Source organism: Helicoverpa zea, chromosome 31 (assembly GCF_022581195.2).
Source record: "Helicoverpa zea isolate HzStark_Cry1AcR chromosome 31, ilHelZeax1.1, whole genome shotgun sequence".
NCBI lineage: Eukaryota > Metazoa > Arthropoda > Insecta > Lepidoptera > Noctuidae > Helicoverpa > Helicoverpa zea.
Window position 1 is genome coordinate 14,933,766 of NC_061482.1, and position 14,488 is coordinate 14,948,253.

Genomic DNA, 14,488 nt, shown 5'->3' on the forward strand with positions numbered 1-14,488 from the left:
TATAACTGTATAAGAACAGATTACGATACTTGCCTGTTATTTTTAGCACAGCACTACAAAATATAAACCGCTGACATAACCTTGTAATAGCGCAGTATAGATTTAGAAAAATATTGTTTACCAAGTTATTTGACACTCAGTTTGGCACAAAATTATAACATTCATTGATTATTGATATAATAATGTTGTTTTAATGCTCCTCAATTGTTAAAACGGTAAACAACCAGCAAAAATATTTTTATCGTAACTGCAACGCCATTGCAAAGTTACGTCGTCAGTTCAATCGCGACGTGTCAGGAACGCATTCTCTGAATGGCCGAACTATAATAATATGTACTTTGATTATATCAAAGGGTTGTTCGGCCTGCCATGAACATTGACCAGCGCAATACAAACTCATTACATTTCACCGGGTGCATTCCCCATGCGTTTAGGGCTGCAAGCCCTTTGAGTAGTACTAAGCCTGTCGACCGTCCGACTATCTGCCTGCGGGCTTAATCTCGTGAAAGTAAAATGAATTGTTTTTACACAGTGTAAACTGCTTTTGTAGCCACCATAAAAATAAAGAGATATGGTTTGGTTTTTGCTCGATTTTCAAGTATGATGGTACGACTGTGGCGGGTTTTTTAATAACTTACATTATGTTGTTTTAGTTTCATGGACTCAAATATGGTTAAAAAAAATTGTAAGTACTCTCTGCATAAAGGACGTAATTAAGTCCTGTTTTAATAACTTCGTAGCTTCGTAGCGTCGCCGTCGTAGCAGCGTAGCAACGTAGCGCCTACAATAGCTACGCAACGTAGGCTATAACCGCATCGGCATGAGTCTAATGAATGTGAACACTTCGACCAACCACGGAACCACGGAACAGCCTCCAACACTTATTGATGAAAGTGCTATTTATTTATAGAGCAATTTTAGAGTGACATAGATGTCAATTGATATTATAAACATGATTAAATAGTATTTTACTGGGTTACGAGGTAAAATGAAGTGAAGTAAATTATCAATGCAATTAATATATTATGTAGAGAGAGGGCTCTAAAATGAAAAACGCTTCATAAAAATGCGACCCGTCAAAAGTTGCACTTGCGTTTACTTGTAAATAAAAGTCCTTTAATGCTAAGAATAGTTTTTGTGCTTCCTTTCTTTAGTTATTTAAACACCTTTAAATTAAAATTTTCCACGGGGTATTCTTTAAAGAAATATTTACACGTCGCTAGTAACTTAATTACTTGGTGCTTTTTTTTTCACTTACAAAACAGGCACTGCATGTGTGCAATATTAAATCATAAGTTATTAAGAAGTTTTCAGGTTATTATTTTCATTTTTAGCTGTCTACTACCTAATACATTAATTAGTAATATTTCCATATACGTGATGGCTCATCAAAAGACTGATGCAAAATTTCACCGACAACATAAACGTCAGTTTTTTTGATTTTTTTAATAACAGTTTACTATGAATTTTCACGTCCAATTTTCGCAAACAGTTGTGTTTCGAAATTCTAACGTTTATATTGTCAGTAAACTTGAGCCTTAGTAAAATATGATCTGGTTACCAGTACCTGCATAAATCTGAGTCGTTCTCCACAATTTAAGCCAAAATCAATGTGACCGAGGTGCGCACAACATTGTAACTGCGCTCAATGTCAAATATAAATACATAGAAACTATTGGTCCCGTGTGACCTGAGCCTGTACGTCTGTAAGTTATGTCGATGCTATCTTAACCATGTCGTTGGGATCACAGCTCGACGATTAAGGTACGTTTTGAAAGCTAGCTGCCGGCTGCAACTGCGAAATGCACGTTCAGCAAATGCTTGATATCAGCCGCGGATTAAGGTAATGGTTTGTGTGTAGTTACAGATCTTATAAAACCGTTTGAGATCGAAGCGGCAACAGCATGTGCAGTCGCTGTCAGGTATCGACTGATTTCATGCAGTCGCGTGAAGTTGCCAGTGGCAGTCGTCAGCTAGAATTCAAAACGCACCTTTACACGTACGTACCTGTGAAATTTCGCGGGGAGTATGTAGAGATTCGTCTAACTCTTGACGTTGTTAAAACTTCTTCGATAGTTACAAAATTTCTTCGGTACACTTTTGTTGCTAATGAATGAAAGATGCGGTTTGCTTTATAACTTTCGTTATAAGATGTTGTATTGGAAATTGTGCACCATCTTCAGTATTTTTATATTAGTTACAAATTGTTAGTATGATTGTTTTGGATAGTGTAATATCAACCGGGTGGTTATGTCAGCGGTAATTGCGAGCCAATATAAATTCGGCAATTTTAATTAGCTTTTACAGTTCTAATACGGTAGTTTACGAGTCAAATTTATAACTTTTATTGAACTGACAAAAACAGTTACTCTCTATGCAATTTCGCGGCGCGAAATTTCGCGGGGAGTATGTAGAGATTCGTCTAACTCTTGACGTTGTTAAAACTTCTTCGATAGTTACAAAATTTCTTCGGTACACTTTTGTTGCTAATGAATGAAAGATGCGGTTTGCTTTATAACTTTCGTTATAAGATGTTGTATTGGAAATTGTGCACCATCTTCAGTATTTTTATATTAGTTACAAATTGTTAGTATGATTGTTTTGGATAGTGTAATATCAACCGGGTGGTTATGTCAGCGGTAATTGCGAGCCAATATAAATTCGGCAATTTTAATTAGCTTTTACAGTTCTAATACGGTAGTTTACGAGTCAAATTTATAACTTTTATTGAACTGACAAAAACAGTTACTCTCTATGCAATTAGTATGAAAATACAAGCTATGACGTTGATATTATTTAGCTTATATTAGCAATAAAAAAATGAAATCAATTGTCCCATCAAAATGATAAATTAAACTGAAACTATCTTACGACGCTTTACTAAATGATTATGGCAACATAATTTACTTAGAGTTAGTAAACTACCTAAATTGGGCACTCATGTACAGTCAACTTCAGGTCGGTGGTAACAGTTTTATAGGAAAATCGTACTTATTACTATTGAGTTAAGGTGCATGACAGTTACCACTGATGTGCGGTCTACCGTACACACATCAATAAAATAAGGTTACAACGGACCTTGAAACACTAACATGTGTAGCCGTTTATTAAAACTCTTCCCTTCGTCGTGATCTCCCTATGGCTTCGACATCAAACAAAATGCATTGGGGTAGTACTACCTATATGAAAAGATTAGGCTTAATGAAGTTTTTTTAGTTACATGCCCATTGGCAACAGTGCCCTTGAATCTTATTCTTTTATCGATGAAACTGGGGCAGAAAAATGAGGTTTTATATATTTATTGGTTGCACTATTGCGCTGTTATGCGGACCGACGGGGGCTTGGAAAAGCTTTGTTACTTACTGTCTTAATGTTTATTGAACTATTTTTTAGAATTAAATTAACTGATTCACAATAACTGGAACGACGAGACCTTCACTGTGCCAACGGCAAAAGGCTACTGCTTCGAATCCTCTTTTAAATAATAAATAATTATGCTAGTGTTGCCTTATGACAGAGCTTTTATTCGAGTAATATTACGATTATTAAAAGATCTTGGATGCTGTTTCCTAGGCCGAAACTAAGACAGTTTCGATTTCGGCATCGGCTACAAAAGTACTCCTCTATTATTACACGTGGAATAAAACGTGACCCTCTAAGGTACCCTTCCGTATATTAACGTGAATAAAAATGCATCAGTTTACAATGTCACAACCTTACGTAGGTTTTATGTAAATCCATGTGATAATGTATCTCAGTGCAGTTCATACGTCTATATTTGCGTTAGCAAAATCCTTTTTGATGTTCGTAAATGCAAAACTGTACTAACGTTCGTCATGTAAACAACAATTTTAAACCTTAGGGGCGGCGAATGCGCAGTAGTATCAAACGCGTTATCAAACGTAACCCACGTTCTTTTAAGGTCGAAAATCGGTTGTATGGAAAAAGATATAAGGACTTACCTCCAACTCCTCGATGACTTTTTCGAGTTGGTCTTCGGTGACTGGTGGGGCACCCGCCCTCGCGCGCTCTGCATTCAGGAGTTTTAGCCACGCGGTGTCAGTGGCATCCAAGTCGTAACTGCAAGCGGCCTCGGCACGCGCCGGCGTTTGACTCAGTAGATGTTTGTCCGAATGGTAGTGAGCATCGCGACTCAGGTGCACGTATTTGTCTTTAGGCCTGTTGGATAAACAAAGCATATTAATAAAAGAAAATATCGTGTCTGCAGGGACATTTGGATACGGTGGCAATCTAAGGTGAGTCTTAAGTTATTATATTATATTTTCAGGTGGCAGTCGTAAAATATTTAAATAAATACCTTCTTTTAATATCGAATTTTAATGATATTCCTGACGTATTTTTTTTTACAATGAGTACTATGTATATCTCTCGCAATTTTTCCGGTATTGACAGAGTGAGATGGGTCTGGGCGGGGCAAACGCCTGTACTTAATTTGAAATTGTTAAGGCCGCATTCATATTGAATACTTCTATAAGATAAAAAATATATTTTTTTTTTTTAAACGTAACAAAAGTATTAAGTGTTGAAAATGTAATAAACAATTGTAACTTTCAAACAGCTAATACTATATTTTCCATAAATAATCTACTACTAATAAAGGGCGTCAAAAAATGGGCGTCACCGAGTAACTACAGCGTCTGTGTAGATCAAAGTTATGCTGTTTACGTAGACCAATAGAAACTAAATGAAAATCTGTAGTACTCCTTTGTTAAAAAAATAACCACATGGAAATTTAACATACCTAACCTAATTCATTGCCTACTGAATTATTATTTAGAATTATTATTGCCACATCCAAAATGAAGCAATTTTAAAACCGCACCTAATGGCCGGTGCTTACCTTCATCACTATTGAGTAGTACACAATGAGTGTTCACCATATGCACTATATATCGAAACTACCAGCCTATTTCATAAAGGACTTTAAATATTTATTTTTTTAACTTTTTACAAAGATATATTTCGCCACCGACTTTTAGGGCGATGCACCTAACAGCTTTTTCTTGCTTTTTAGAAGTCGAAAGACATCCGAATTGAGAACCTCCTCCTTTTTAGGAATTCGGTTAATAATATCCTTTGCTGATTTTTACAAATGAACAGATATTATTTGATTTCGGTAATTAAACAACTGCTATAATTAGCTCATACTTTTGTAACCACCGAAATAACTTCTCAGTGTTGTGGAAGAAAGTTATAAAGTCACAAAAAAACCGTGACCTCCCCCTATAGAAGAGTTTTTAAAGAAAACCTTTAAAAGCTTCTTAAGTAAAAGTTGGAAAATGTAGTAGCGATGTTTATAAAAGTTGAACTTACAATTTGAATTCCTGAAAGTTGGGTGGCGGTGGATTGTCAATGATCTTGACCTTAGGCGCGGGGAGGGAGTCAGGGTTGACCGGCACCTGAACTCCTCTCTCCCAGTCCTGCTTCCACGTGTCAGTTATTATCCAGTACGAAGATGGTGTCAGGGGCTCATTGTCGGGCAATTTCATGGCGCTGATAAGGTCCTTTCTGAAATTCGCACACACACATCCACTTAGCATTTCCAAAACATTTTGTTATTTTATTCACCAAACCCATGGCATTTTACAGACAACGCGATATGCAGATACCTGAATTAGATTATGTAGATCAAAATCAGAATACATTACCAATTCAATTGTTGAAGATTTTGATTTTAGACGCGATATTGTTGGATGTCGAGTCGTCTGTAAAATCTTGTTAGTTTGTATTACATATTAATCTTTTCTGAGATGTTGTAATTAATTGCAGTTAGTTGCCACAGCTTTCCACCCTTGTTTGTATCATTCTCAATCGATATATTCTAGGGTGTTTGTCCATGTTTATAAACTATTGGGACTTACAGGCGATAAATTCCTACGGATATCCATAGGTATATATTGGTACAATCCCTTTGTCTTCACCCGACGTGTCGTTCAAATTGCACCGACATTAAAAGTATGTTTGTATTTCAAAAAAATAATTATGTGAGGTTACTTAAAAAACAGCGTTTCACGGAGACGCTGCTAGCTGTGCCCGTGACCACGGTCGGTGCAATTCCGGATAAATATTTGATAACTAGGATCTGTATGTCAGTATTACATGCTATGCTGATTTCAGCTGCTTAAACCATGCAGTGACCATGATAAGAAAATAGTATGAATCATTGAGACATCACACTGTATTTAAAACATGTGTTTCCAAAGATTATTATAATGTGAATGCCATCACCTTGTCCATCACAAATACATGTCTGATAGCGCCATTTAAAAATCTTCGGATTGATACAAAACAGAATAGATTAATATGTTTCTGTGTTTCAAGCTGATGAGAATGATGTATAAATTTAATTAATGAGTTAGTATGTACATCCTAAGTTCCTTTAGCAATTTTTGTTAGACAGATTAGTAAGATTTCTTATTTGGTTAATTTCTACAATGAAAGTAATATATAAGTTAGTACAAATACCATTTGCAGAATTTTCAAGACAATGATATAGATTCTATCCCAATGAATGACAGAATATTTGATAGCAATAACAATAAAATTTAAAGATGGAAGTTACATTATGACATAATCTTCTACATTATAGTAATGATGATTGCAAGATGAATAAAATGATTGATTGACAATAAAATACTAATAGATAAACAATACAATTCGCATAGTACACAATAATAACAATTTCTACAATAACCCTTATATCTATGTCTAGAGTAATTTTGCCAGCATAAGCTCAATTTTAACTTCAGTGTGAGAGAATGTTCATAGTTGTATTTTTTTTTTGCAAAATATTGTTTTTGAATGATAATTAATAATTATTATTCATTTTTAGAGTCCCTGTGGTGAAAGCGGCTACTAGATTCAAGAAATTCTTCATAGACTAGAAACAATAAGATAATGTAATATAAAGAAAAACCGAGTGCTCTGTTGTTTTTTGTCAGTTTAAAGATTAAATTGATTTGAATGTACAGGTAGCACAATGATAAAATTGCATTCTGAATTTTAATACAGCATCTTGTTGTGAAGCTTTTTCCTGTCTACCAATAATCTTAGTCTCAACTCAATAATCTTTTTTGGGTTCAAAAACCAACCTTATACTTGGCAGTATTACCACCAAAAGTATTTTTATGTGTTCAACACAGTATTTCTTTTCTAGGTGGCCAGATACCATACCCAGAAAGAAGTACTCGAATACCAATATGGACAAAGAAGAGTATGATCCCTCGATGCTGTTCGTAGCCATCTACGCTTTCATCTGCCTGTGCTCGTGTTACTTTGGCAACCGCTGCATCACCAGAAGCTTACTTATGTACTTTTCTATAATAGCAACGATTATTTGCTATCTGCGTATCATTAATAACTTGCAACTGCCTTAGGCATGGTTTTAACCAACTTTTATGTTAAGTTAGCAGTGACTTATTATAATGCATATTATTGACGGAAAAGGGCTAAAGTCCTCATTAAAGTATTTTGGGTTATATGGATATGAACCATAGTTATGTAAGTATGTAGGCATGATTTTTTTCCAATTATAACCTATTATTAAGGATATCATGTTCTTAAACATTTTACTTGGGCAGGATCATGTCATAGCAGTTCTTTGACCATTCCAAAACTTAAAAATGTATCTGTTTCATAACAAAACAATAAGAAACTGTTTTGACTAATAACCAATGAGAATAGATAACTAAATAAATGTTTAGGACATTTTTTTTGTAATGAATTTCCCTAAGAGAGGATGTAAATCCCATCATAATATTAATAGGATGTACAACTGATAACATTACTACAATATGAAATAGGGATTAAATGATAATAATAACAAAGATACAATGTTTTGATACCCTTAATGCTGTAATAGTTAAGTCTAAAATTACAATAGTACCAGTAAATGTAGTCACTACTGCATTTCAAATTGTAATCACACCAACAATGAAAAATGATCTATAAAAATAGTAAATGATCACCTAACATAGATTGCACCAAAATTAGGCAAGTGGGGGTGCCATAAGTCTAAAACTCACATAGCTAGTTTTTAACTACAGTTGTCAGGGTTGTATTATATAAAAGCAAACTTGAAAATATGGTTTTAGATATAACTACATATGGCATCATTATATTGATGTAAATTGGTCCCAGCCCTTATTTAACATCCTTGGCCGTCGTTATGGTAGTCAGAAGTTCGTAAGTCTGGCACCAAGGGGTACTAGGTTGCCTGGGTAACTGGGGTGAGGAGGTCAGAAAGGCAGTGGGTCCTTGTAAAACACTGGTACTCAGCTGCATCCGGTGAACGCCAACCCTAACATAGTTGTGAAACAGCTCTGGAGATGATGGCATTGTAATACTTCATTTGGAAATAAACCACATTTTTAGAGAATCACTATGGTTTATTTAGGCAGAAGTACTGCATTAATTCATTTGTTAGCTAAGATTCGGTGATTGTTCAGTTTTGCTTAAATAGCATATTAGGAGGAGTTAAAACTTTGGTTATAATTTTACATTAAAATGCAGATCAAATTTGGGTGACCATTCACTATTTTTGACTGTTATATGGTACTATATCTGGTGGTAATTTTAACATAAGGTAATAGAATTTACTTTGTATTAATATCCGCAGTATACATCAATAGGGTTTAAATCTATAGTAGGATAAGTGTGTCTAATAAACTGCTTTTGAAATAATAGTGTAATTTATATTTAACATAGCAACATTCATTTGTCATTTACTATCCTAATTTCCATATGCACATTCTCTCATATCTTAGTTTAATCCGTCTTAACAACTATCCTACTACAGTAGACACAGATTTATATTTATTTTGCAAAAAACAGGCACAATATTCATAGAACAGTCGCAATACTATTCCTCTCCTCATTAAAATCTTAGTCAAGTTGAGTTCATCAGATCCAGAGTAAATTATTTCTACACATGGCTAAATAACAACATTTATAACTTACAATAATGATGTACTAATTTTATATTATCTAATAACAGATTTTACAGCACAGCAATGCAACTGAATCTAAGTTATTTGCTTTCAAATCTATATTTGAATAATTTTTCAAAAATCTTTAAGTATGTTATGTTATCAATTTCAGCAGAATGCTTATTGCACAACATTATTTAAGCACAGCAAGTTCACCCAGTTCATTTAAAGCAAATTCGCATGGGTGCAATATTTTATGGCAACTGCAATGCAAGTTGTTGACTATAGACAATTGTGTTGTAGTCAAAATGCTATTAAACTGTAGTATTTTAGGTTTTAACTTATTCTTGTGTGATTTAAAAAAAATACTTAGCTGCAGCTTGTGTTTTTGTTTTCAAACAATCTTTAGCAAAATTAAGTAATGTACTTCTATGAATCACTTTTGAGCAGGTCAGTATTATTCGCAACAGCTAGTAAATATGACAAAAATGGCAGGGGCAAACAGCTATTTATACAGCATAAAAATACTAACAACTATGAACAGCGTATAATATACAATATCTGGAACTAAATGTTACTTGGTTTCTGAAACCCTAATCAAGAGGTCTGTCACTCTTCATGCCAGCTTTTGTTTTAGATAGCTTATCATGACCACAAACAACAAGAATCCTAAGTTGATATGAACTGTGACAATAGTTTGTTTATGTTGAATTTACAGAAACCAGAGGTTTGGTGCTTAATACATAATATATATTACATACTCTAATTAATATATGAATGCTTTCTAATACTTAAGATAATATAATAGACTGTATTCCAATAATGGCATCCAATTCAAACGTATCACACAAACCTGAATAGTTCAGCGGGTGCCTCTGAGGCACTCCTGTTATAAATTGATGACATCTTGAGGTCACTAACTGGGCGGAGCTGCCAGAGAGCATCCTCGGGCTCCGTCCTGCGGCGCTTGGATACACCGGCTTCATCACCGCGCATCCCAGACGACCGCTTTGTGCCTCTCAACGACATCTCGCTAACTAGTCCACAACCTACATGTTCACGATGCTTCTACTGCTTTACACTTAGAACGCGGGTAACAACATTGTGTAGAATGTCACATCATTCACTACATGGCACTTCAGTTTGCGTTCCGTAAACCTGAAACAACAACATGTCTATTTTATACCTGCTTGTCACCCTCATCATCACTGGGAGCTCTTCATTGAGCTCCTCTAAGCATGTTCACAATCATCCAAAGTATTCACACAACACTATCACACATTGAGTTTTGACATACTAATTACAGTGAACACAGTCAGCCAAACAACAAAACAACGTGCTTTCACCATTAATAACACCATCTCAACGTATTGCAGCATTGGCTTCTAGTACTGAAGCCTTTTATCCGAAACTATTAGATACAAAAGCATTTTGACGGTCAGAACAAAAATGTCATTTCAGGATTCAACAATGTAAAATGTACAGGTGTTCTAGCAGTATGTTCGTGTTTTATCTCTGCTGATTACACCATATGATGCATCAATATCGAAATATATGGTATTCTCTTGCACTATGTACGAAAATGAATAACAATCCCGTTTGACGTTTCACTTTATTGCACGAGTAAAATGTATGGCGGGCCAGTGGTCGGGCCGAGACTGTAAATAGCGGCGAGCCATATTTATCAGCCGCCCCTCGATCAACTCACATGCAGCCACCGATAATTTACAAAATGCACTCACAGTAAACAACCAAGGAATCCAATAACTTCATTCTATATTAATTAACCGTAAATATTTATCTCACGAATAGTCTCCATTGTAGGCTACATAACAAAGTTGACAACATAGATAGCAGCACTGTTTTGTTGCCAGATTGACGTGAGTCCTACGCATCATTTTCTCCACCGTTTCGCTATGAATGTATATCATATATACATCAAGTCAATTGTATATCAATTTGCAATAATGCACTATGTTGAAATACCTCATAATTCACATACATTTTCTGTAACAGACATTTGGCGCCATTGATCCAAAAAACTACTTCGGTCACGTGACTATGTACGAATCACCACGCAAGCCAAGTAAAATGGCCAAAACGCACATCGAGTTCATCTAATGTCATTGGTTTTGAAAGTAACTTGCCGCATAACATATACATGGAGATAAGATTTTAATTTCTCAAAGCCGAGAATAAACCAAACACGAGCACATAGTTAATAAACATTGGATTTGTCAGCAAGAAGCACAAATTACTAGAATAAATTACAACATGAACATAGAGCCAGAGATATCAATATGAAGTTACACCAAATATCCACCAGTTGGCGCTGTCGTCAAAAAAAAGTCATAATGTTGCTGTATTAAAAAAATGAGAAATTCCTGTAAAATTCCGTTCTATTTTTTATTGTGCGTGATTCAATAAAAGCGTTTAATTTTTATAGGGGTTTAAAAATTACTTGTAGTTGGTTTAGAGCAAAAAGCATATTTATAATTTATCCTTTCTGGCCAACCCCAAAGTTTGTCAAAAATATTTTACTATTTTAACAACACCCAATCTGTATGTATTTTAAGTCCCACATTAATTTTATTTGCAAGGTTTTATCTTTGTTTACAAGCCATTCCCCTTCTAAGTTCATGAATGACAAATCCACGTTAGTAGTAGTGTAAATACGTCCTCTAGACTTTGGAATTTTGAACGGGCATAATAGTTTCGATGACAATAACATAGAAAAACTTGATGCTCCAACCCAGACCCTGGTCTTCTTATGAGGGAACTCCTCGATGGTTAGGAGCAGAACCATAGATAAAACTTAACAAACTTATTCAGGTCCTGGATAATCATCATTAGGATCTATGTGAGAGGACAAGAGCATTAAAAGATTTATTATTTTATCTTCTATTTCTGTTCTACATTGTAGCCACTGGTAGCTTCGATCTAAGTAATTATTTCATATAATATAATTATTTTCTTGCAAGATTAAGATCACCGCACCCAGTTATTTCAAATCTCGAGCATACCTACTTGAATTGAATATGTGTACCTACTTTCCAAATCAAGCTGTTAACATATTTGTTGCTGTAAATAAATTGCTGCAAAACTACATAAATAACGTCTACATAAATAATTTTATTATATTACACCCATCTTTTTAATTGTTTTAATAGGTGCACTTGCATGGACACCCTACGATTCACATGTGACCACCCGATAAGGTTATATTTTTGGTATTCAATATTATTTATACTATATTTTTGGTTTTTAATATTATATTGTTTTTAATATTATTTAATTTATATAATATTATCATCATCGTATCAGCCAGGGGCCCGATTCTCCTAAGTTAATAATGTTAAAATCGAATAGATATCGAATCGCAATATGATCGCAATAGCAATTTTAGCCATATCGGCATTCTGCTACTAATAAAAGACCAATCGTATTCGATTGACATTTGATTGGTGTGCGATTGGTCTGCTATTTTGGTGATTTTGGTCCAGACGGTAGTTTGCTGTACAATCATTTTGCAATCGTAAATCATTTGCAGACAAAATGATTCATTATTGAATGACAAAAAAGGATAAAAACTTTTATTTCAAAGAAAAAATAGCGGAATGCCACACACGCTTCAATGGTAATCGAGTCGGGATTGGATCTCAGTCGAATCGAGTCGAACGTGAATCGAATGTCGCTTAAGTAAAATTAGGGGAATCGGGCCCCTGTTGCCGTTTACTACATCGTAGGAATAAGTATCCTAACTAATAAGACTAAAAATTAGCAAATGAAACGGTAGATATTAGAATGATTAATCCCAGGAATATCTATGTACTTACACCTAGAACACGGATTTCTATATACTTACTTATAAATATGTATGTGTGGTCATCTCAATGAAGGAGAAAGTATTTGAGCAATGCCAGCTTCGCCAATCTATAGCTACAATAGCGTAAAACCGTCTGTCGCGTGTCCTGTTACATGAACGAAGCAATCAATCAATCAACCAATGCATTTATTTGCACTTTGCAGCGCGTAACTAACAATGCAATGGACCGTGGTATTCACGACGTTCAAAATAACTGAAAATGGCCGAAATTAGCATTGAAAAATATTTTTTATTCTGTGGTAACAAACCAAACTTTAAAAAAAAATGCACCGGTTCTCGTACATGATTCTCCATTGATTAACTGAGGGTCCCTAACACCTACTGTATTTTTTATGTTTGGATAATCAATGGTAAGATTTCACAAATATTTACGTCTGTAAGTTGTTTTTTTTTTTACATAAAAATTTAACAAAAAGAACCTTTGTCAGTTTCCATTTCAGTACATTTTACTCTACGTAAGCTATGACGGAAGTATATTTATTTTTATTTACCTATTTATTCACACTTACATTTTGTTTTACAATTTAACAATGCAGTTGTAATTTTTACCAGCACTCAACTGTTGCTAGTTGGGTGGGAACTCATCAAAGTTCTGAATATTATTGATGAGATTAGATAAGTTACTTATTATTTTGAACTTGGCGTACTTTTTGGTTACTGGTGCAGTTCATATCATGTATAGTTATCGGAACGGATAATGAGCTCTCGGCGGAAGAGTGGAGATCGCTTTGCGCACTGTACACTTAAGGGCAATAAACCAATAAATCACTTCTGCGCAGGTGAAGGTCAGGGCTCAATATCCTTGCCGATGATTATACACGCGCTGTAAAAAGGTTTACTAGAGATGCTGAAAATAATAGAAATTACCTTGGTACTATGTATTTTTTATTCAAGTTATTACAGTGTTTTATTTTGTTAACAGTTATATATTAATATTTAAACAATTAACTCTAAAAATACAAAACTACGTCTAAATTAAAGAAAAGATAGATTTTAGACAATAGGTACTTCTATAATAAAAACTGTATAGAGTCAATGATGATTTGCCTATATAATTTTATGAAACCTTTTATGTATAGTGGTACGGATATAAAGTTGCACAAAAGGAATGTTTAGATAGGTAGGTCTGTTATAAATGTGAAAAAGTTTGAACATTTTTTTTCAGTTGTATACTATACAATTTTATTAGTAAGCCTATAGCTTTCATAAAGCTATAGAAATAATCCAACGAAATAAACACCATCTATTAGATTTTTATTAGCTAAGGGCCTTTAGCAGGCGTGCTTCAAATACCAAATAAATTCAGTATTTAACGTTATGAACTTATCTGATAGACAAGTAATAACCGAATGTTAACACGTAGCAAAACAGGCCATTATAAATACCCTTTCCGGTTACACATAAATTTACTTTCAAGTGCTAAATAATTTCGTTGTTTTATACAACAAAAAGATAGTTTCCTCATGGAATGATAACTAATATTATAATTAAATATACATGTACATATATAAACGCGGTATTTTAAACGCGTTTTAAAATAATACTTAACCCGAAATGGGGTTATTGTTCATCTGTATGTATGGCGGTATCTCGATAGTAATAACTGTAAGCTTGCTCCGATGTTTATGACGTACAGTTACTTTCATTTTTTAAA

The 14,488-nt window shown here is 34.4% G+C and overlaps 1 protein-coding gene across 1 annotated transcript in view; it reads right to left on the reverse strand.

Annotated features, from left to right (window-relative positions):
- The window catches only part of LOC124644839 (PHD finger protein rhinoceros-like), a 47,417-nt gene extending 37,389 nt beyond the window's left edge, over window positions 1-10,028 (reverse strand). Inside the window, exons 1-3 of the mRNA XM_047184447.1 lie at window positions 9,802-10,028; window positions 5,335-5,529; window positions 3,963-4,179 (exon numbers count right to left, since the gene is read on the reverse strand). Of these exons, the coding sequence (XP_047040403.1) occupies window positions 3,963-4,179; window positions 5,335-5,529; window positions 9,802-9,977 (588 nt within the window). The 5' untranslated portion in view covers window positions 9,978-10,028. The remainder of the gene's footprint in view (window positions 1-3,962; window positions 4,180-5,334; window positions 5,530-9,801) is intronic.
- Window positions 10,029-14,488: the final 4,460 nt, after the last annotated feature.